Here is a 24,941-nt window from a genome sequence, read left to right as displayed (position 1 = left end):
GAACAGGAATAACTGAAACAAATTTTATAATAAAATTACAATATTTAATTAAAATATAAAAGATAAGTTTTAAATTAAGAAAAATGAATCAAAGTTACCTTCTATACAACTTTTTTTTTTCCAAATACAATTTGATTATAAATACGTACCAATTTTTGGAATAGTAATGAAGTCTATGATTTTTTATTGCATAATTTCCTGAGGATGAATAGGAATGAATTAATAATTGATTTTATAATATTTTACCATATTTGATTTCACAATATTAGACTACACAATATTTTATAGTAATTAATTTTCGAATAATGAACTTGACTATATATATATAAGTAATAAAACGACTAAATGTGTATATAAGTAATAAAATGAATAAATGTGTATAATTAATTTCGTCAAATGAAAATATGAAATAAATATAGTCATTCGTATTCAATTATTTTATTATTAAATCATCTTTAAAATTCTAAACTATAAAAACGACTGCATATTAATTTCTTCGTTATCCAATGGAATAATAATAGCCATCCACATTAAATTTTATTTTTTATTACTAAATAATTATTATAATTCTTAGTTGTAATAATGACTAATGCATACAATTAATTATTTAGTGTTATCATCTAACGATCCAAGTATTTTATTATTAATTCATCTTTGAAATTCTAAGTTATAAAAATGACTGCATGTGCATACACTTAATTTCTAAACGTTATCATCGAATGGAATATTAGTAGTCGTGCAATTAAAGTTATATTACAAAATAATTTTGAAAATTCTAAGTTACAAAAAGTCAAAAATGCATGGATGTATAAATAATTTCTTAGTGTCATCCAATGAAGTAAACATTCCAATTATTTTATTACGTAAATTCATCTTTGTAATTCTAAGTTATAAAAATGTTTCCAATTAGTTTTTATTAGTAAATAATTCATAAAATTTTAAGTTATAAAAACGAGTGCATGTGTATATATTTAATTTCTAAATGTTATCATCTAATGAAATATTAGTAGTAGTATTCAATCCAATTATCTTTTAGTAATAAATAATTCTTACAATATGAAGTTATAAAACGACTAGATGCATATGTAATTAAATTTCTTAATGCTATTATCCAATGAAATAATTATAATAGTTACTCACATACAATTAAATTTTTATTACTAAATAATTAATATTCCAATTATAAAAAATTGAGTACAGGCATATAAAATTAACTTTTTAATGTTATAATCCAATGAAATAGTAATAATAGTCATTCACATCTAAGGTTGGCAATTTTTTATACGACACGGATCCGCACGAAGTTAACACGACATGAACACGCACGTTGAAGATTTGGGTTCTTATAGGGTCGACCCAATAAGAACCCGAAGATAACGGGTTGGGGTGGGGCCGGGTGGGGTCGGGTCGGGTTTGGGCCGGGTTAGTGTTATACGTTAAGAAAAAAATAATTACTTTTTATAAATTAAAAATTCTTAAACTTTAATTTTAGTTATTTTTGTTGATTGAAAAATATTATACATTAATTTTAATTAATTAAAAAATATTATACTTATATTTTAATTAATTAAAATATTCTATACTTTAATTTTATTAATTAAAAAATATATTAGTTAATTTTTGTATGAATTTTAAGAAAATATTAGGCTTAGATTTTATCAAAAATTATTTTATTAATTAGTTAATTTTATTAGTTAGAGTTATTATTACTATACTTTAATTTTATTATTTTGATTAAGAAAATAATTATTTATTTTATAATTTTTTATTTTATCGTGTAATATCATGTTAAATCGTATAATAACATCATGTTTTAGTCGTTATCGTGTCGTGTAAAACTAACGAACAATAATTAACAGAGGGTTGACTTTTTTGGGTAACACGATAACGACCCAACCCGCACGATTTGACAGCCCTATTCACATCTAATTAACTTTTTGTTGCTAAATAATTATTAAAATTTCATAAAAACGACTATATGCATATATATAGTGCTATCATCCAACGAAATATGCAATAATAGTATTCATTCTAATCCAATTATTTTTTATTAATTCATCTTTAAGATTCCATGTTATAAAAACAACTGCATGTGCATATACTTAATTTCCAAACGTTATCATCCAATTGAATATTAGAAGTCATTCACATCCAATTGTTTTTCATTGCTAAATAATTCTTATAATTCTAAGTTATAAAAACAACTGTATAAACTTAATTTCTAACGTTATCATCCAATGGAATAATAATAGTCATTTACATCTAATTAATTTTTTTATTTAATCATTCTTGAAATTCTAAGTTATAAAAACGACTATATTCCTATAATTATTATCTTCAGTTTATCATCCAATGAAATAATAATAATAATAATAATAGTTATTTAGATCTAATTAATAATAATAATAATAATAATAATAATAATAGTTATTCACTTTCAATTTCTTAATTTCTTAATGTTATCATCCAAACAAATACCTTCTTATATCATCTCGTTTTTGTGAACCTTCGCGTACTATCTCATTTTGTGAATCTTCTCGTCATGTGAGTTGTGTGTCATCTTTATACAATTTTTCGGAATTGAATTTCATCCCCGGGGCATTGTTCGACTCATTTGTATACAATATTTCGTCTTCATCGTTGGATTCAAATATCTTAGTACAAAATATCATATATATTAGCCATGAATATTACTCAAATTTTTGAGGATTCAACCACTTTCTTAATAAATTTAAAAAAATAATCTTATATTTTTTATGTTTATCGCACTTCTAAATACATTATTAAACTGATTTGTTTATGACATGCATAAAACACAATTTGAAATTTGAAAATTAGATTAGCTCGATTTGAAATTTCCCCAAAATAATGGAATGGTTTGTATTGCGCCAGAATTTAATTGTACTATATCCAATCAATGTAATTTGACAAGAATTTAATTATACATTACGCAATCAATGTAAGTAGAGAGTGATATGACTTTACATATATAATAAAAAGGATAATGTAGTAATGAAATAATAGTTGATAAGAAAACCGGTTTACATAAAAACCGGTTCAAAATTGAAGGGCATTTTGTTTATACAATTTTTGTTAATTTATCTTTACCCATAAATTAATCATAAATACCATATATGATGAAGTTGGCGGTTACAAACTGATAAAAATAACAATGAGATCACTAATGACTAATATAGCAATTGAGCTTGGGCCTTCTATCATGAACTTCAAACAATGAACTATGGGATTGCACTTATATTTTTATTCAAATCAAATATAGTATTGCATTTGATAGCAATGTTGAATGGGAATTTTACAATAAATTTAAAAAATAGGGAGCAATCCCCATCCTCCAATGCATTACGTATATTCCACCAATTCATTGTTATTCAAAAGTGAAAACGCACTTCTAGTTCTAGATATAATTAGATATGCTCACGATTCTGAAATCGGAATTGTCGGTTTCGGTTTGGAAATTGCAAAATCGGAATCAAATCGCGAGGGTGTTTTACGGTTACGATTATGGTTCCAAACCATTGAATTTAGTTTCAAATCGGCGATTATTCGACGATTTTTTTACGTTATTTCACGGTTCCAAGCCGCCAATTTACGACGGTTTTTTATGGTTCCAACTCGGTTTCACGTTTTGCCGCGGTTCCAGTTTGGAACCGTCCGGAAACGGTGGTTCCAAATATTGGAACCTGAACCGGCCCACAGTTCCTAAAGCAGTGGCGGATCCAGGATTGATAAACGGATGGGGCGAAATATATATTAGTAGGTTGGTTTAGGACGAAAATGACAATTTTTTTCGATTCCCGGGACGACCTTGGGGCAAACGGAGGGAGCGGATATGGTAATTTTACGCCCGGATAAGAAGAAATTAGTACCGTCCCCTCTTTCCCCCCCCCCCCCCCGATCCGCCACTGTCCTAAGGTGATGATTTCGGTTCCATTTAAATATCATGTTTTCAATTCAGAATCGTAGACGCCTATTAGAGCATCCGCAATGGTGCATAGGCCAGCCATTCTCTCCTCTGCCACGTCAGCAACACTAAAAAAACCACATGCCACGTCAGATTTAGGCCAGCCATAGGCCAGCCGCAATAAAAACAATTCAAAATATACTACATTTACGGAATTAAAATTACGATTAAAATACGGAATTAAATTTAGACACGTGTACGGGAAAATTCATTAATTGCATTTTAAAAAGTTACATAGATAAAAAAAAAGTACATGCATAATAAAGAAAAAAAACTATCGTCGTGCAGTCCTCCGTGCCCACAACTCTTCAATTATATCCTTTTGGAGTTGAATATGAGCATCCACTTGGCGCATGCTGGCAAATTCCTTGAGTCGGCCGGCTTCATCGAGGGGTACCCCCTGTCGTACACTAGGGGTGGCCGTCCCGTGGCTTGGACCGGCTTCATTGTCACTGACCCAACTAGTCAGTTGTACGCCTTCGTCTTCGACGATCATGTTGTGCAGGATAATGCAGGCGTACATTATCTCGGAAACGCATCCGACATCCCACAAACGCGTTGGGCCCTTGATTGCCGCCCATCGAGACTGGAGCACACCAAATACGCGCTCCACGTCCTTGCGCGCCGACTCCTGTCGTTGCGCAAAGTAGGCCTTCTTTTCATCGCTTGTTTGTCGGATCGTCTTCACAAAGACCGGCCACCGAGGGTATATCCCATCCGCCAAGTAGTAGCCCATATCATGCCGGTTGCCGTTGGCCACGAATGAGACGGCTGGACCGACGCCCTGGCACTTCTCGTTGAAGAGGGGAGACGAGTTCAGGACGTTGAGGTCGTTACTCGACCCGGCTACCCCAAAATACGCATGCCAGATCCACAGCCGGTAATCAGCTACGGCCTCGAGGATTATCGTGGGGTTCTTTGACTTGTAGCCGGTCGTGTAGGCCCCCTTCCAGGCAGTCGGACAGTTCTTCCACTCCCAATGCATACAGTCTATGCTGCCTAACATCCCGGGGAACCCATGCTTCTCCCCGTGCATCTGCATCAAATTCTGACAATCTTCGGGAGTAGGGCTTCGAAGGTACTGCTCACCGAAAATGCTGATCACGCCCCCACAGAACTCCTTCAGACATTTCAGGGCTGACGACTCACCGATGTGGAGGTACTCATCCCACATGTCTGCCACGCCTCCGTAGGCCAACTGCCTGATTGCCGCCGTGCACTTTTGGATAGGGGTGTGGCCGGGTCTGCCAGCCGCATCGTGCCTGAAGCGGAAACACATATATTGACGCTCCAATGCCCTAACGATGCGCATAAACAACTCCCTGCGCATTCTGAAACGCCGCCGGAACATGTTGGCGGGAAACCACGGGTACTCTGCAAAGTAGTCCTCGTACAGCCGCTGATGTGCAGCTACGTGATCCCGATCAATCACTGCTCGGTGGTGGACAACTCGTGGAGGGCGAGGTATCGCCTGCTGTTCCACCATACGCATGTACCGCTCCATCCCGCGGTTCATGTAGGCCTCCATAGCCTCGTTCATCCTCCGTTCGTACTCCTCAGGATCCCCACCACTACCGCTACCGCTACCACCCGCGTGATCCATCGCTCGATGATGCTCTTGAACAGAAAGTTAGAGAGAGAGAAAACTCGTTAAAACAAGTGGTGCAAATGAAAATGAAACGAAAATCGCGTTTATATATGATTTTAAAAAAAAAATAAAAAAATCGAAAATCAGCGCTGGCCGATCGGGCCTCCACAATGGCGGCTAGCCGATCGGCTAGCGTTTCGGCCAGCGCCGAGCGATCGGCGAGCCCACGCCGATCCGCTCGCAGATTTTGCAATGGCCGACTGCAATGGTTCGGCTAGCCGATCGGCCAGCGCGACGAATCGGCTAGCCGGTCGCTAGCCGACCATTGCGGATGCTCTTACAATTCAATAGTTAACCATCCGAATTATAAACCCCATGGCAGCTCTAGATTTAATTAGACAAATAATTAGCTAAACCGCATCTCCTCCTTTTTGCCGCGGATATCTTCCTCTACCAATTCATCATTCTTATTTCTTCACTCCCCCAAATGAAATGGGAAATGGAGGTGGACGAGATCGAAGCCGTGCTCGAGAAAATATTGGATTTGCACGACAAGCTCAGCGACGCCATCCACTTCATCTCCCAAGCTCACTTCCTCAATTCTACAAACAACCGGAGCTCCGATCAGTTTTCCTCCAACCGGAAGAAGAAATCGCGCGATGGCTATCCGGATGACACAACCGGACCGGGCTTTGTATTCGTCAAGGAGTTCCGAGCCGACGACGATGACGCGGCGGTTCTGGAGGCGAAGAGCTTGTAATCTATTCGGACGGCGTTAGAGAATCTCGAAGACCAGCTCGAGTTCTTCCAGGTGAGCGCTGAGATTGTCAATTTGAATTTATTCAGCTGTATTTTTAATGCTCACACACTGAATGAATTGAAATTTAGTGCAGAATTTGGAGTGGATTTGCTGTTAAATGGTTCTGTTTGGTTATCGCTAGGGTTAATTGTGCCGTAGGAGCACCAATTTTGAATGCATTGTCACTTATCTCGAATATCTGTTGAATGTTTTGAAATTTAGTGCAGAATTTGGGGTGGATTTGTTGTTAAATGGCTCTGTTTGATGATCAGTATTGTGCAATAGGAGCCCCAATTTGAATGCTTTGCTAATGCTATGTATCTCGAATTCCGGTTGTGCTAAATTCGGATTATGTTCTTTTCTGACTGGAGTTTGGATGTCGTTTACATCTTCCACCATGAATGTCTCTGTAGGTTTCTGGCAATGCTGCGGTGAGACAATTTTGAACTGAGATTTTGTTGCATTTCATTGTTTGTTTTTGAAATATTCATCATGTTTAAATCATTGAGTTCGATTTCTAATTGAAGTGAATTGGAGTGTTTGTGTACTAAGATGGATGCTGAGAGACTGCATTGCTGTATCTGAAGAAATCACTGAGTTCGATTTCTAATTGAAGTAATTTGAAGTTTTCACTGAGAATTTTTGAGACAGTTTTTCTGTAGCTGAAGAAATTAGTTCTATGGGGTAAAACATATGGTGTTTATGCATGAAATTAGCTCTGTGAATTTTTAGGCTTTAGAAAGTGGTTTGATCTGCATTCCTTAGTGAGCATGTTCGAGGCTGCGAGGGTAAAGGATCGCTGTTTTCCCGTGCTCGATATAGATAGCTCTTTTGCACGATTCTAAAAATTTTGTATGGTTTTGCATTTGATAGTACATTTATTGCATGAAGTTTGTTCTTGCATTGGAAAAATTAATTTGTTCAATTGTTTCTTTATAAAAGAATTTCACTGTTATATTTGTTCTTTAATTGTTTCTTGCGTTGAGATTGCTTTTCTGTAGCTGAAGGCACCAGTTTTATAAGTTGAAACATTTGGCGTTTATGTTTGAAATTAGCTTACAGAGGATTTTCTAGGATTTAGAAAGTGGTTTGATCCGCTTGCCTTAGTGAGCCTGTTCGAGGCTTGAGGATTATGGATCGCTGTTTTCTCTTGCTCGATATAGATAGCTCTTTTGCGTGATCCTAAGAATTTTGTACGGTTTGCATTTGATTTTACATTTGTAAATTGCACTATCTCAGAAAATATTGCATGAAAGTACGTTGTTTATGGAAAAGGAATGCTAAACAAGCCCATCTAACGTCATTTTACAGACCGTACAATCTCAACAGAAGGCAGAGAGAGATGCAGCAATAGCTCGTCTTGAAAAAAGCCGTATCATCCTTGCAATGAGGCTGGCTGACCATCAAGGTAAGAAGCACAAAGTCATTGAAGAAGCACAAGCGTTGGTAGGCTATGCGTGTGATGCTAGCCCCTTTGTTGCATCCGAACATCTATACCCTTCCAATGAAAAGTTTGTGCCAGAGAAAGGGAAAAGGTCAAATGCAGTTGTCGAATTCCTTCTCTCGAGCTATGCTTTTGTTGCGAAGTCCCTCAAACTGGATCAAACGGTAGGGATAGTGGGGAATGCTGCTTTGCTTGCTATAAGCATGCTTGCATTTTTGCATCTAAATCAAATCAGCCACAAGATGCAAGATCCTCCCACAGAAAGAAAGTTTCCTCACTCGCGTGGTGATGGTTTAACACAGTTAGACGTCACATTGGCTAGGGGCTGAGATTTTGGAGATTACTCGGGCCTGGGCAGCCTTTGATTTCTGATAATAATGAAGTGTTTAGTGCTTTGATGAAAAAGAGGAGATCCATAATGCTGTTCATCTCCTCACATTTTGGTAGGTTAGGTAATATGAGTGAGATCCGTTAGCCTTAGCTCAAAACAAAGGGTGTTGCACTTTCATCTTCATATTATCACATCTTGTGCAGAAAGAGGCATTTTAATTTTGTATGGTGGAGATATCAGGGATAGTAATATGCTGTTGTGTCTGAAATGGTGGCTTGTAGATAGTAAAACGATGTCCTATTATATAAATTAAATAATTTGACTTCTTGAATTAGAGTTTATATAAGAAAGAATGAGACGAGTGGGATAAAACGAGAAACAAATTTAGTATAACGTGATGTTGTTTACATTGATGTTCGATGGTGCTATATAAGTGAGTTGTCAAGCTATGTCGATGCTACAATCTTGATTGATTGCAAAATATAAATTAAATAATTTCACTTCTTGAATTAGAGTTTATATAAGGTCATCCACACCGCTATCTCTTATTCATTCCTTAACCATCTTATCCTTTAACTATTTATGGGCCCCACTGTATTTTTCAGCTCATCTCTTAATTAAGGGAGATGGACCTCTGCTGTGTTAAAAATCACAGCAGACGTTGTTGTGGTTAAAACGCACAGCAGAACCCATGAAACGCAACAAAATCTTATAAACTCAATTCTTTATTTAAATTATTGTAGGCGGTGGGCCCATGTACAGCCTTATGTAAAATACATGTACACAGCAGTACAACACTTTATGCGTATATACATTACGTTCCCCTTTTTCTAGTTACTATAATGAAAAATACTCCATTTAATTTTATTTTTGCATATTTCTTTTATTAAATACTAAAATATTATGAAATCAAAATTATATAAATTTGCATATTAAAATACTTACAAATTGTAACTATGATGTAATAAATATAGTAAATTTCATTATAATAGGAGTATGAAATATTATCTTATTTCCTCCGTCTATGATTAATTGAGCCCGTTTAACTTGACACGGGCTTTAACAAATATAGTGAAAAGTGAGTTGAAAAAATATTCTATCTCCATCCCCCAAATATTGTCTCACTTTGATTTGGCACGGGTTTTAAAAAATGTAATGAAAAGTGAATTGAAAACGTTAATGGAATCTGAGTCCTATTTTTATAGTATATTAGTTTTATAATAAAATGTGAATAGAAATGAGTTTGTGGAATATGAGGTCTACTACAAAAAATGGTAAAAAGTGAAACGAGACAAATTTTATGGACGGACGAAAATGGAAAAATGGGGCAAACTTTCAAGATAGAGGGAATAGTAAAAAGTATGAATGTTAATTAATTGTGGACGTACGAAAAAATAAATTGGTGTCAATTAATCGTGGATGAAGGGAGTAACAAATAGGAACATCTCCAAATAAAATTAAAATTTTTATTTGAATCAATATGAAAGAATAAAATATTTATAAAATGAATTATACAAATATTTATCATCATGGTTACAATTTACAAGTATATTAATATACTACTATGTACATATATAATTTAATTTCATGATATTTTTAGTATTTCATATATAAAATAAAAATACAAATATTTATTACAACATAGTTACAATTTATAAGTATTTTAATATGCATATACATAATTTTAATTTCATAATATTTTAGTATTTAAATAAAAGAAATATGCAAAATAAAATTTACGGAGTATTTTGCATTATTACTAGGAAAAGGAGAAAGTAATATGTATACGTATGAAGTGCTGTGTACGCGTATTTTACATAAGGCTGCATATGGATCCTCTGCTGTGTTAAAAATCATAGCAGAGGCTGTTGTGGTTAAAACGCACAGCAAAACCCATGAAACGCAACAAAATCTTATAAATTCAATTCTTTATTTAAAATATTGTAGGCGGTGGGTTTATTTGGGGGACGGAGGTAGAATATTTTTTCAATTCACTTTTCACTATATTTTTAAAGCCCGTGTCAAGTTAAACGGGCTCAATTAGTCATAGACGGAGGAAATAAGATAATATTTCATACTCCTATTATAATGAAATTTACGATATTTATTACATCATAGTTACAATTTGTAAGTATTTTAATATGCAAATTTATATAATTTTGATTTCATAATATTTTAGTATTTAATAAAAGAAATATGCAAAAATAAAATTTATACGAAGTATTTTTCAGGGGAGTGATCAATTGCTAACTCATCCCTTAATTGCTAACTACAACTAATTTAAGACCATAAGATTTTCATTTTTTAATATTAAAAAGATAATAGCAATTATCAAATTTAGGGTTTAGAAATATAATGTCAATACAGTGTATGAAATACATCAACACGAAAACATAATAATGTCAACACAATTTCATATTGACATTTTACAATTGGCCATGTGTAATTTCGTTTTTCATTTTTTAATATTAAAAAGATAATAGCAATTATCAAATTTAGGGTTTAGAAATATAATGTCAATACAGTGTATGAAATACATCAACACGAAAACATAATAATGTCAACACAATTTCATATTGACATTTTTCAAGCATAATATTGACATATTATGTAAGGTGTATTGACATAAATCTGTTCGTCAAAAATACGAAAATTTAAAAAAAAAATTCAATTTTTTTTCAAATTTTGACGTCGGAACATATGCATGTAGTATATCGTTGGAATCCTTATAAAATTATCTTTAATTTGATATATGTTATATGAATTTAATGTTTTAGGATTTTTTTTAAAAGTTAGTTATAACTAACTTGACATTAATACCCCTATTGATTTTTATTAGAATTAATCCTTATTGACGTTTTTTGTTGATCGTATTGACATTTCGTGATTGATAATCTAGACCTTTAATTTGAATATCTAATGGCTATTATTGAATTGTAGTTAGCAATTAAGCATTGAGTTAGCAATATAACACTCCTCGTATTTTTCATTATAGTAACTAGAAAAAGGGGAACGTAATGTATATATGCGTAAAGTGTTGTACTGCTGTGTACATGTATTTTACATAAGGCTGTATATGGGTCCACCGCCTACAATAATTTAAATAAAGAATTGAGTTTATAATAAGGCTGTATATGGGCCCACCGCCTACAATAATTTAAATAAAGAATTGAGTTTATAAGATTTTGTTGCGTTTCATGGGTTCTGTTGTGCGTTTTAAGCACAACATCCTTAACTATTCATTCAATTTCATTTTTTATTTTTAATTTCAACAAATTCAATTAATAAAAACACATTTCATTAAATAAAATAAAAATTACAATTTAAAGGCTTAAAAAATAAAAAAAATACATAATTAAAATCCTAAATAAAATTAAAAATACATAATTAAAATACTCTAAAAATTACTCCACCGGCAAATCATCCCCCGAAGTCAGTGGCGGTGCACCCAAGTTAGATCGAGACCGAATACCAAGTTGAGCTTTCATATGCTCAATTCCGTCCATATGGGCTTCAAACTGAGGATGACTTATTTTTGAAGTGTCAGCCATCGTGGCGAGCAGGTACATGGACATTAGGGTGTTCGAGCCCGTGCCGGAGCCCGAGCCCGCCTGGCTTGATTCGCCGCGGCCCCTCCTCCCTCTCCCCCTCGCTCTAGCCGCCTTCGCCGCCTTGGTCCCTTGCGGCCGACGTCGTGATCCGGAAGCCCCCTGCATCATCGGTTGGCGTGCCCTCTTGTGAGGTGTTGCCTTCTCCGTGTGCTTCTTGCGTTTCGAGCCCGAGCCCGACTGGACACCGCCAACCCACCTTTCAAGGTGGTGGACTTGCGACCAAACATCGACATACTTGAAATCTTTACCGATGTCGTCTTTAAAGACCCACAACGCCGCTCCCAGAATGTCGAGACCACTGGCTCCGCTTTGGTAATTCGCCTCTTCTACCCTGTATATCGCGCAAAATATTTTGACATCTTTGTCGCATCGGTTCCAATGACCGCGGACGATCTTCATGTTGCGGGAAAAGGTCTTCTTCGGCCTTCGTGCGTTGTAAAGTTCGGTGACTTTTTTCCAGAAACACAAGCTGGTTTGTTGATTCCCGACGACAGGGTCGTACGAGACGACGATCCAAGCGTCGTACAGAGCCAACGTCTCCTTTTGGCTGTATGGATGACGGCCACCGTCCCCCACAACCTCGTCGTCGCCCTTTTCCTCCTCGGCGACCTCGGCATTGACGCTGATCCTGGCGGAGCCTCCACCTATCGGCCGGTATTCCAAAGTGCGTTCATCCGGAAAATTCTTCGGAATTTGGGATAATCCCGGCGATTGCCCGTACCTTGGGGGGGGGGAGATGGACGATAGTATGCATCCACATCAAAATGTGGTGTTTGGTACGCCGACGGAGTTGTCGAGCCTTGGGTGCCCGGCGACGAACCGGTATCGGTAGTACCCAAAACGTTGTACATGCCCGCCCAATCGCCAAACGAGTTGAAGTCGAACCCGCCGGAGCTACGGCCGCCGGAGTTTCCATCGCCGGACATTTTTTCAAAAATTGGAGAGAAAAAAGACAAGATATTTGAGAGAAGAATAGATTAGTGTAGTTTTTGTGTGTATAATGGAGAATGGAAGAGAAAGGGAGTATTTATAGAATAATAAAAGAAAATTAAAAAAAGTTTAAAAAATTTTATAAAAATTCGACCGTTTGAAAAAAAATTTGAAATTTCAATTTTTTTTAAAAAAAAACAAATTATGACGTCATAATTATGACGCCCACTCGCGGGCCGGCGAGTGGGCGTCACGCTTAGCGCCAGCGCGCGCCACGTGGCATTGGCGCGTGGCGAGACAGCTCGTGGCCGGCCCCTTCCGCGCGCGACGCGCGATGGGAGGTCCCGTCTTGTCGGGACGAGATGCGTTTTGCAACGCGGTCTCGCCGCCGACCCGTCTCGCCGGGACGAGATCGAGCCGGTGGCGAGCCGCGCTGCTGATGCTCTAAGAAAGAATGAGACGAGAGGGATAAAACGAGAAACGAATTTAGTATAATGTGATGTTGTTTGCGTTGATGTTCGATGGTGCTATATAAGTGAGTTGTCAAGCTATGTCGATGCAACAATCTTGATTGATTGCAAAATTCAGATAAAAAAAATTAAAATTTTTTTTTTGCGGTTTGATAATTTACAGACATAATTTAAAGTTGTATGCAAGTAGTAAAATTAAATTTGGCTGATGACCCCACAAACATATAGATTGTTGGGCCGGTAGATAAATTTGGTTATAAGATAAATTAGCATTGGGTTGGGCCAAGACAAGATTTTGCTACTACATTAATTTGATAATTAATATAGATATGTAAAAAAATGTGTGAATCATAGTAGGACTAATATTTTTTGTTGTTGAATTTGATTTGCAAATGTTTATTATTTTATATTGCTTTTGGGGTGTCATATTAGTCTTCATGGCCTAAGCCAAATCCCACTAAACCATCGACATGATGTCCACCAAAAGTTTTATTAATAAGATTATTAGACTATCATTATTTGGCTTTTAGCATCAAATATTAATGTGTGTTTGACCTAAAAAAAAGAGAAAACAACTGCATATTTTAAGGAAAGGAAACCTAAAAGAAAACCTGGAGATCTCGTGCGATTAATAATTTATCAACCTACACATGCAACTGCTTTTTGTTTTCATCATATATCTAACTTATTCAAATATACTACTCCACTTTATGTATTTATATTTGTCTTACATATCAAACATTAGAACAAAACAAAATAACTAAGATAACGTATTGGTACCTATGATGTCATTAGAACAAAATTGAAGCCTTAAACCGAGTTATATAGTCGATAATTTTCTAGAATTTAAATGTGATCGATGTTGTGTCAGTCGGCATATGAAGTACTTACTAGATAAGCGAATTCAATCAAAACTTTAGAGCGATGCCTAAAATCGATGTATCCTCATATTAGACCAAAATAAGAGCAATACAACGTATCTAAATGACAAAAGCAATATAATTCATTTATTTTCAATTATATATAAATATGACAAATGTGCCGTGCTCGTTAGTGGTGGGCAACATGACCCTGAAATTAAGCCTAATTTAAGATTTATGTTTAAACCTAAAGCTTTAATTAAGTCTTGTATTGTAGTTGAGACGAGACTCAGAAGTACCAAGTTGAATCCCACTTTAGATATTGTAAGTGGTAGTAAGGTGGTTGAGCTGCCCAATTATTTTTCATCTAATTATTGACATATAATTCGAACTTCGAAGCTTACTACATTACTACAAAATGCTAGTAGGAGTAGTAATTTATTTTATACTCAATTTCTACTAATGCATTCCACATGCAAATTATTAATGCTTGATGACTCAAAAAGTAAACATAAAAGAGAGAAATCTCAGCAATTAATGGTTAACCATTCTATCTTATTAATAATTTGATGCCGAATTTAATAGAGTTTTCAGTCCCCACGAATTGACGTTCGGGACGTTCGGGACGTTCGGGTCAATCCACCCTTACCAAGCTAATTCTTTTATTCGTATAATATCCTTGAATTTTTGGTATTTTGCGTGAATTATTGGATACAAACCTCTTTTATCACAATAAAACATAGGCAAGTTATTGTCTTTGAATTTTAGATTATCTAGCTAGCTCATACTAAAATAATTTTCTACGTTTGTCCTTGTACACGTAAAAAATTCAAATATAATCCACCATTGTCTACATTAATTAGCGTAAAACTAATAATGTGAGGCTCTTTTCATCACTCACAAACACACCGACTCTTTACAAAATCTCACACCAAAATATGCATTATTTTATACGATTAATGGAGTATATGGCATTACATCCCATAATTCCCATTAATCAATTCTTAATAATTTATTACGTTGTGGACAATGTATTTCTAGTTAAACAATTGAATTACTATGTCTATATATTAATTAATTCTTTTGAATTATATAGATTTCCTTAATCTGTTCTCAAATCCAATTAATCACTCGCATTTACTGATACAATAATCTACGTTACATAATTTTAGCCACTCATAATCCATTTTAATATGGTGAAGATAAAAGAAAAATTATTCATAAAGATTTAAAAAGATAAAGTGCCCTCTTATAATTTGATCTGAATTTCACAAAATTATACTGTACTATATAATTCACAAACTCTGAAAAGAACATGTAAGTATGAAGATAATGCGGTATAATGTATGTTCTAAAATTTTTGAAAATTTAAGAATTTTTTTTAATAAGCTATTAATTTAGATTATATTCATTCCATTTGTGTATGCAATATAACGTCTTATTTTGTCATTTCAGGATTAAAGTCTCTTCTATTTTTATTTTATTTTTTTGTTATTTTTTGCATTTTAAGAATGTGCACATCTGACATCACGCTTTCTTTTCAACCAATAGATCGAGATTCGAGTCACCGCAGATATAAATGATGAGCCATATTTAATCTTCTTGATAAAATAGTTGCAAAGCTTTCATTCTTTTAAGGATTCTCATTATCTTCTTTGAATTCTTTCTTAGTTAGAAAATCAAATAAATTGAATTTAAGAAATTAGGAATCATGTTACTCTTATAGAACAAGACACGATGTCGATATTCTTTTGCAATTCCCAATTCGTGGCCGAGTAACGCATGATTTAAATGTGACTAAATACGTGATATATCCAAATTCCTATTTTTGTAAAGGACTGCATGGTGAAAAATTGAATATTAGGTTGTGTTTCTATAAATGTAAATGAGTGTTGAACACAATTTACTTTTGAAAAAAGAAAAGCAAAAAGAAAAAAAAGAAACCAGCACAATAATAAACTTTAATAAATTTGTGGGTCTTTGTTGTTCTTCTTTATGTGAAATCCAAAACGGGAGTTTTTAAAAAGACACATTGGATAATTCTTCTCTAACTATAAGTTGCTATAGAAAAAGACTCATTTTTAAATATTTTTAATACTTTTGTGATGTCAACTTTGTAGATAATGTGAAATGTGATGCTTGCTCGTTTGTTTGCTTTAATTTTAAATTTTCAGGATGAAAGTTAGACAATTTAGAATTAAGTTGTAGTTATTCTATTTTCAGCCCATTTGGTAGATTTTTGTCCCAAAACTATATATAAACTCGTGAGCCTTATGAATTAATGATTATTAGTAGTATATTATATTTTGTTTTGTTTTGTCACACTAATTACCACGTATCCCAAAGGAAATCAATCATATATATCTAGAAGTATTGGAGCTAGCACGCCCATGGTTAATTGTTTAATTAGAAGAAAATATTCTACATCGATTGGAAAAATAAATTAACGACTTAAAAATGCAAAGAATCATACATGAATCTTGGAGTTTGGCCTCCATTTCCATCGAGCCAAGTGAGATCATAAAACAAACATGAAACAACATAAGTAGTTCAAGCTAAGCTCGACAAAAACCATTTCAATTAATGATTAAATAAAGCTAATTGTGAAAAAATATCTAAAAATCATATATTTTGATAATGTAACGATACATATATAATTATAATTGTGGTAGAAAAGTTGGGGAATAAGAGTCAATGATCATCAAGTCCAAAAACGTTTTATTAATTTATTAAATAGATATCAACAAACCCTAGATTCCCTTATGTGAAAAAAAAACTGAATTAACATTAATTAATTGTTATGTTGTGTTTAGTAGCTATAGCACCTGTTTCATAGACGTTGTCTTTTCATGGTCAAAATACATATCTTATGCTTGTTTCATTCTTCTTAACTTATTGAGTTCGTGAGTTGTATTGAATAAAAATGATTTGTACTTTTGTGGCTATTATATACATCCACAAATACAAAATTCGAGTATTTTTAATGTTGGTCTTTTGAGATGTTTTAAACACTATGTTCAATAGCACTATTCACACGAATTACATTTTTTGGATAAATCACACATGTATCTAACCTATAGGATGACAAAACAAATATACCGAGTTCTAGGTATACGGTATACCCGACCCCAACCCGATACCCACATTTGCGAGTTAGGATACATGATCGGGAAATGAATCAGTTATACGTTTGGATATTAGATATAACAAATTACCCGATTAAGGACAAGATATTCATTACTTTTATTTTCCAACATATTTTCTCGATTAGTTTTTACCAATAATGAAATAAAAACTCGGTTTACGTCCAATAAAGAGTTACAAATAATAACATTGTACCATTTACTTATCATATATAAGTTCGACTAAATTTTATTCTCATGACATATAAGAGGATAATATATCACTACTGTTGTAATTGCATGCATCTCAACAACTATTCTATTTTATTTTAAAATTTGGGAAAAAAAATAGGAAAACAATAATTGAAATCCGAAATCATCTTCTTAAACATAGAATGTCTCGAAAAGACACCTTACATTAATTTTAAAGGATTAAAAAAAAACTGTACTCGTATTAAAATTTTACTCCCTATATTCTCAATAATCAAGAAACATATAGTCGTTACAAGCAAGCGCTCTACATCATTACAAGAAGCGCGTTAACGCCGCACGCTACTACAGAAATACTATGAAGAATTAAACGTGTCAATATGAATCCAATACAAGCAAGAGATGTCGGTCAATTGAGACTATTTCTATCTTCGTTGGGATACTATGATCAAAGGCCCACGTAGGCATATCATCAAATTATTACTGTACTCTCTCCGTCCTTCTATAGCAGTAGAAGTATTTTATTTTCAACACTTATTTTAAAAAAAATAATACTAAATAATTAAAATAAAGAAAAAGTAAAATAAAAGAGAGAATAATATAGAAAAGATTCATATCTATATTATTACCTCTCTTACTTATTTTTTCTCCATTTTAACTATTTATTAGTATCATTTTTTAAAACGAGTGCTCAAAATAAAACGGATCTACTGCATAGGACAGACAGTAGATATCAATTAATACTACTCCATAATATAACCACATCAATGATTTATCAATAGCGGATTCAGTGAATGAAATTCGTGCACGAGATTGATAACAAGAAAAAAATGTTGCATGTAAAAGTATATTTTGGTGTGGACTATATATTTTAAAATATGAGTTAAGAATTTTGAGGTTATAATATCATATGTTATGTTGTGATATATATTTTTTTCCACAACAATTCACACAACATAAAATGTGATAGTATTATACTCCGTATAAATAAACAAGAAAATTTGTATCCTAATAGGGCCTTAAGTCTCTTGTTGTTTGATATAGACTATGATTGACTCATACCAATTTTTTGTAGTCAAAGTTTTTGTTCCTCTATTCTTTATGTGCAATTTCACACTACATTTTTATCCTTCTAATCTCTAATAATTTTTCAATAACATTAATTTAGTTACACCTAAAATTATTTTCAATTAATTTTGTGAAATTCATATATATATATATATATATATATATAGGGATGTACTAAGATGACAACTATCTTTATTGTAACACCATACCAACATTTTAGGCCATTGGATCTGAAAATCGTGTGCTTGTCATGCTGCCACGTGTAAAAACACGGAGGGGTAAAATAGGAAATTTCTAATTTTACGTTACCAGATTGCAGTGCTTTTCATTGAATATTGCAGTCTTACCACAACAATATTGTAGTTTACCACGACTGCAATATCTAATATAGTAGACTGCAAACCCGTGTTTTTTCACGAAACTTAATCCTAGGCGTCCATAAATGAGATCTAACGGACTATATTGGTGGTATGGTGTTATCCTATCTATGGTGGCACCATAGTGCACCCCTATATATATATATATATATATATATATATATATATATATATAGTCTCATTATCCACAAATCCACTCTTAAAGACCGAACCACCGAACCCTACCAAATTAGGGCTTTTAGATCTAGTTTTTTATGGATAAGATACAGAAATTTATAAATTATTTTCGCCTTCATCACGAGCCTATTTTAATTCATCTGAAGGTAAATAAGTCATACTAACATGTTACGAAGATTTAACTTCGTTCCAGAATATATTACTTTATTCTAGTAGGTTTTTACTTCATTCCAGTACGTAAATGTGGTTTCGCCGTCGCGTGCCGTTCTTTCTCTCTACAATATCTATCACCAACGCTATGGCACTAACATGGTTTAATAAACACATGGAATAATGTAATAAATTATTGGAATGAAGTATGTGTAGAAGCATTTGAAGTACAGAATGAAGTAATAAACCTATATAATGAAGTAAAATGGGCTTGTAATGAAGCCGAAAAAAATTTCACAGCAACACATCTTATCAAAAAATCTAGATCTAATGGCCCAGATTTGGTCTCTAGTTTGGTCTTTAAAATTGGTTCGACATTGATCACAACACTCTCTCTCTATATATATAGATATAGGATTGTGATCAATTGAGATTATTTAGGCTAATTGAGAAATGAGATGCAATATCAGCCACTCATTTTTATTAAATGAGTGGTCCAGATTTTGCCACACAATAAATATTTTTAGATTAATTTAATATGAAAGGGTAGAATGGTAAATGTTGATTCCTTGCATCTGGACGCATTGTTGGGAGAGAAAAATTGGGTTTAGATCTGAAAATCCCCAAAACAGAGAAGAAAACCTCTCAATCTCGACTGCAATTGAGCGGCGAGGCATCAATTGGGGAGTGCTGAAGAAGAGCTTATGCCCGCCGTGGGGGTGATGCGGCGTGGATGCGCCGGTGTGCGATTTCCGTCTCGAAACGTAGGGTGAAACGGAGTGGTAAAACAACAGAGGCTGTGGCAGCTGTGAATTGAGCTTGTAGCGATCATGTAGCGCATGTTTGAGCGCCGCCTGCGCCTGCGATTGCGCTGATATGACGGCGACGAGGTGGTGGCAGCTCGATCATGTCTCCACCGGAAAAGCTGCCACAGCAGGGAGCCGGACGCCGTCGCCTAAAGTGACGGCAGACAAGCTGACGAAGTCGAAATCTAATAATCAATCAATTAACGCGGACGGCGAATTCAACTTCGTGTTCAGGCAGCTCGCCGGAATCACGAGCGCGAATCTGAGGAGCGAGCCGTCGCCGTTCCGGACTTGGCGAGCGCTTGGAGGAGCTTCGACGAGTAGATTTGCTGCTGCGTCTCCGATTTCCATTCGATTGGTGAGTTTTGGTGCTGATCGTTATTTTCTGCTATATCGCTGCTATGGATTTTCTTCTTGTTCCGTCTCCTCATCGACGATCTACCGGAATTTAGTGCTGGATTCGCTGACAGGAGTGATGATGACATCTTATTAGCTGCTGCTTTTCAATGAATCCAACGAATTTGATTTGAAGATTTTGCAGCTGCAGATTCAACAATTAAAGATGAGACAAATTCAATACCACCGCCAGATAATGGAATTGGATGAACTGATTTCAAAGATTGATTCATCAAAATTTGCTTTTGTTATAAAATTTGAACTTTTTGCAAGCTTGATTATTAATTCGTTTATGGAATTGAAAGTTTTAGGTTTAAATTATCAATTGTGTTGGAGTGAGGAATCAAGCTTAATCATAATGCACTCTAGGTGTTTGGTGATATTTCCTAATTGGGAATTAGTTGCTAAGAGTTAGATTCTCAATTTTAATGTCAACTACGCACCTATAATGTCAACTACATATAGGTGATCGGAGAAGGTGAAATGCTGATCGGAGATGGTGAACTTTGGGAGTATTTCACAAAAACAGGAACCCGAAAGCTCACTCTGCATGTCTGTTTAAATTTGGGAGTAAATCGTTTGATAGGGTGAAATGCACTTCAATTTTTGTTCTCATTTCACCGCATCTCTCATACTCTGTTTCTACTTTTCTGGCTAATTCTATTTTCTTTTCATGTTTTGATTGTTTGAGCTAACACTGTGTGGTTATTTGGGGAAAGTAGATCAGGTTTAGGTGAATTTCTTTGTTCTCTTTTCCATTTTTATTTATTTGAAACAAGCATTTTTGTTGTGGTTGTACCATGTTTTAATTCGAATTCATCTATTTTCTTTTCATGTTTTACTGATTTCTGTAAAATAGAGGCATTTTGATACGTCTCTGTTTTTTTTTTTTGCCTTGTAGTGCTTGCTGTGATGACTGTAGACTAAGTAGTTGTTTTTCCTTGATCATGATTTGATGAGTTGCTATTAACTTGTGTTTTTGCTATCAACATTTTTATGAGATTTTTGCTTCTGTTGCAACCATATTACCATATTTTTGCAGTAGATGATTCAATTGTATTAGATGTGAACTCATTTGAGAGATTGATTTTCCAATATTTGCTTTTGTTATAGGATTTGAACTTTTTGCAAGCTTAATTGTTGATTTGTTTATAGAATTGGAAGTATTATCAGGAATTGGATGTCAACAAAACTTGGATTTGGGTTGCAGAATTTACCCCAAGAGAAGATGCCTCAACTTGTACAGATAATCAGGAAGAGGGATGAGTATTTGGCACAGGATGTCAATGAAATTGAGCTTGATATTGAGGCTCTTGATACGGAAACGCTGTGGGAACTTGATCGGTTTGTGACCAATTCGAAGAAGATGGTGAGCAAGACAAAGCGGCAAGCGTTGATGATGAACAACAATCCAACTGCTGGAGTTTCTATTCCCTCCAGTCCTGTTACTGATGCTGATGTGGTAAGTTAAATTTGCATCAAGATTTTTGTCTTTTTTGTGGTGTTTTCACTGTTTATTCATGTTGTTGGTAATGTTGTGTAGGGCGCATTGAGCGACAAGAATGATGATTGTGGCAAGATAATGAAACAAAATGATGAAGAAGATGTAGATATTGATGACGATATGCCAGCAACGAGTTTCCCTGTTGTTGTGGAGATTGAGTTTGTGAAAGAAGGTGTTGTTGGGCAGGAGAATGATGATGTTGTTGGACAGGAGAATGATGGTAGAGGCAATGGCAGCATTAGCTCAAGCAGTTCTGGCAGCTCAAGCAGCGATTCGTCATCCTCGAGTGGTATTGATACTGATTCTTCTTGCGTTTCTACATTGTGTTGGGGCTGAAAGTATGGAAAACGGAAACAGAAACAAATGTTCATTCGTTTGAGCTTGTTTTTTACAGATTCTGATTCAGGGAGTTCCTCTGGTAGTGAGTCCGACGCAGATGATTGACCAATTTGATGATTGAACTTTTATTTGATGATTGAATTGGATGTCTGGCAATTTTATTGCTTTTTCTTGCCTGTTAACTGTGATATCTCAACTTTGTTTTAGTTCATTTGATATTTTGGCTATTGATATGTGAATTATAAGTGTTATTTTTTAGTTGTTGACATTCGATATTCTCGGTATTGATATGTCAATTATAAGTGTTATTTTTTAGTTGTTGACATTTTAATACGAGTTGTTGACATTCGACATTTTCGGTATTGATATGTCAATTATAAGTGTTATTTGTTAGTTGTTGACATTTGATATTCTCGATATTGAAGAAATGTTAAATGTACAATTTTTTTATTGTTGTTGGATGATTTATCAAGTATGAAAGGAACGGAAAATACGTAAAGAATTATGCTTTTGAGGAAAATGTTACGTGTCTCTCTCTTTTATTTCTCCAAATTAAAGCATGAAATATTTTGCACTCTGATTGTTTGGTAATATTTCTCATTTGAAAATTAGTTGCTAAGATTTAGTTATCTCCCCTTTTTAATATCAACTATGCATGTCAACTAATCTATGTCAACTACATATACAATTAATGTTAACTACACACATATAATGTCAACTACATTTACAATTCATGTCAACTATGTGTACAATCCATGTCAACTATATATACAATTTATATCAACTACACACATATAATGTCAACTACATATACAATTCGTGTCAACTATACACATATAATGTCAACTATAAGTTGTTAACATTTGATGCAGGCTATTGACATTTGATGTGCAAGCTATTGACGATAATACCCCTAGTTGACATAAACTACACGCTGTTGACATCGCACGAAAATTATGAATGAGTGGCTGCATCAAATGTCAACAACTTATAGTTGACATTATATGTGTATAGTTGACATGATTATGCCAACTAGGGGTATTATCGTCATTTCATTTCTAAAATGGCGGAATATCGAATGTCAACAACTCGTATTAAAATGTCAACAACTAAAAAATAATACTTATAATTCACATATCAATACCGAGAATATCGAATGTCAATAACTCGTATTAAAATGTCAACAACTAAAAAATAACACTTATAATTCACATATCAATTGACATGTAGTTGACATGGCTTGAAAGTGTAGTTGACATGACTTATAATTTCGTGACATGGCTTGTACATGTAGTTGACATGGCTTGAAAGTGCAGTTGACATTACTTATAATTGTTGACATGGCTTGTGCATGTAGTTGACATGACTTGTACGTGTAGTTGACATGGTTTTTTTTTGAATTTTTTTTACATTTAAAAAAAAAAAAAAAAATTTTTTAAAAATTTAATTTTTTTCAATTTTAAATTTTTTTTTTATGTCAACTACACAGTTGTTGACATTTGAGGTCAACTACATAGTTGTTGACATTTGATGTGTAGTTGACATGGATTGTACACATAGTTGACATTATATGTGTGTGCAGTTGATATGATATGGCTTGTACGTGTAGTTGACATGACTTGTACGTGTAGTTGACATGGTTTGAAAGTGTAGTTGACATGACTTATAATTATTGTTGACATAGCTTGTAGTGTAGTTGACATGGCTTGAAAGTGTAGTTGACATGACATATAATTGTTGACATGACTTTTACGTGTAGTTGACATGACATGAAAGTGTAGCTGACATATTACTTACTTTCAGAAATATCGCAGAGCTTCCACCAACATACACAAAATCTATTAGTCAATTAAAAAATTTAACAATTTCGACACGAGGATTCAATATCTCACAAATCTTATTGTTCCAATTTTTAGATCTACAAATTCCAATTCAGGAAAAATGAGTAAAATTGCAGATCTCACTACAAAATCCAACAAAGAGTAGAAATCAATGCTGTCGGCGAGGAGCTCTCAGCATCCATCTCGAGATCGGGCAAAACGTCGCCGTCTTCGATTCCGAGGAAGAGATCGTTGAAATCAATGCTATCGAGCAGAATGACGCCTAAGAAATCGGGGAACTCGGCAGCGTCGATCGAGAAGCCTTCCATTTCGCCTTCCATATCGAAAGGCGAAATGTCAACATCTTGTCAACAACTTGTATATAGTGTCAACAACTAAAACAATTCTTGTAATTAAAAGATAACTACTATTTTATGGCTCTGCACATCATCATCGTCATCATCAATATTGAGAGTGCTGCTTTTCACTCTATTCCTTACAAGATCAAGATGTTTTCCTCTTTCTCTCAAATAGATCAATATGTTTCTTTCAGGAACCAAGAAGCTATGGAAATCTTAGCTCAAGAGGCAAACAGAGAGAGAAATTAGATATGGTAAGATATCAAGACCAATAAAAAATCAGCAGAATTAAGTAAGACAACAACTCCATCAAGAACAATTTCAGCTCAAGAATAAGAAAAACAATCCACCAAAAAAATCCCTCATTGAAAAGAAAGGAAACATTTGCTAGAAAAACAAAACACATTCAACCATCACTATAAACAAGAAAAAAGAACATTTTATTCTGGAAAAAAATCGAATCTTAATAATTAGATTAGAGAGAGACAATTCACTCTAAACTTTCACACGCATAAACGCACACACCTTCTGAATCAATTCATCAAACACCTGGAGAATACGATCGAGCTCCACCACCTCTGCCGCCCCCTTGCGCTGC

At 34.3% G+C, this 24,941-nt stretch overlaps 1 protein-coding gene and 1 pseudogene across 2 annotated transcripts; both read left to right on the top strand.

Annotated features, from left to right (window-relative positions):
- Positions 1–5,988: 5,988 nt before the first annotated feature.
- LOC125215770 (plastid division protein PDV1-like) lies at positions 5,989–8,462 on the top strand (annotated as a pseudogene). The gene is made up of 2 exons (XR_016136720.1): positions 5,989–6,381; positions 7,681–8,462. The product of XR_016136720.1 is annotated as a plastid division protein PDV1-like (transcript).
- Positions 8,463–17,932: 9,470 nt separating this feature from the next.
- On the top strand, positions 17,933–22,269 carry LOC125189648 (transcription factor GTE2-like; the record flags this gene model as incomplete). The annotated part of the gene is made up of 4 exons (XM_089066558.1): positions 17,933–17,962; positions 21,511–21,780; positions 21,865–22,114; positions 22,220–22,269. Coding segments are annotated over 4 exons (600 nt in total), but the record flags the coding sequence as incomplete, so codon positions are not given.
- Positions 22,270–24,941: the final 2,672 nt, after the last annotated feature.

This window comes from Salvia hispanica, chromosome 3 (assembly GCF_029641045.1).
Source record: "Salvia hispanica isolate PSC_SH4W2 chromosome 3, Shi_PSC_v1, whole genome shotgun sequence".
NCBI lineage: Eukaryota > Viridiplantae > Streptophyta > Magnoliopsida > Lamiales > Lamiaceae > Salvia > Salvia hispanica.
Note: the sequence above shows the minus strand (reverse complement) of the source record. Positions and strands in the feature narration are given on the sequence as shown.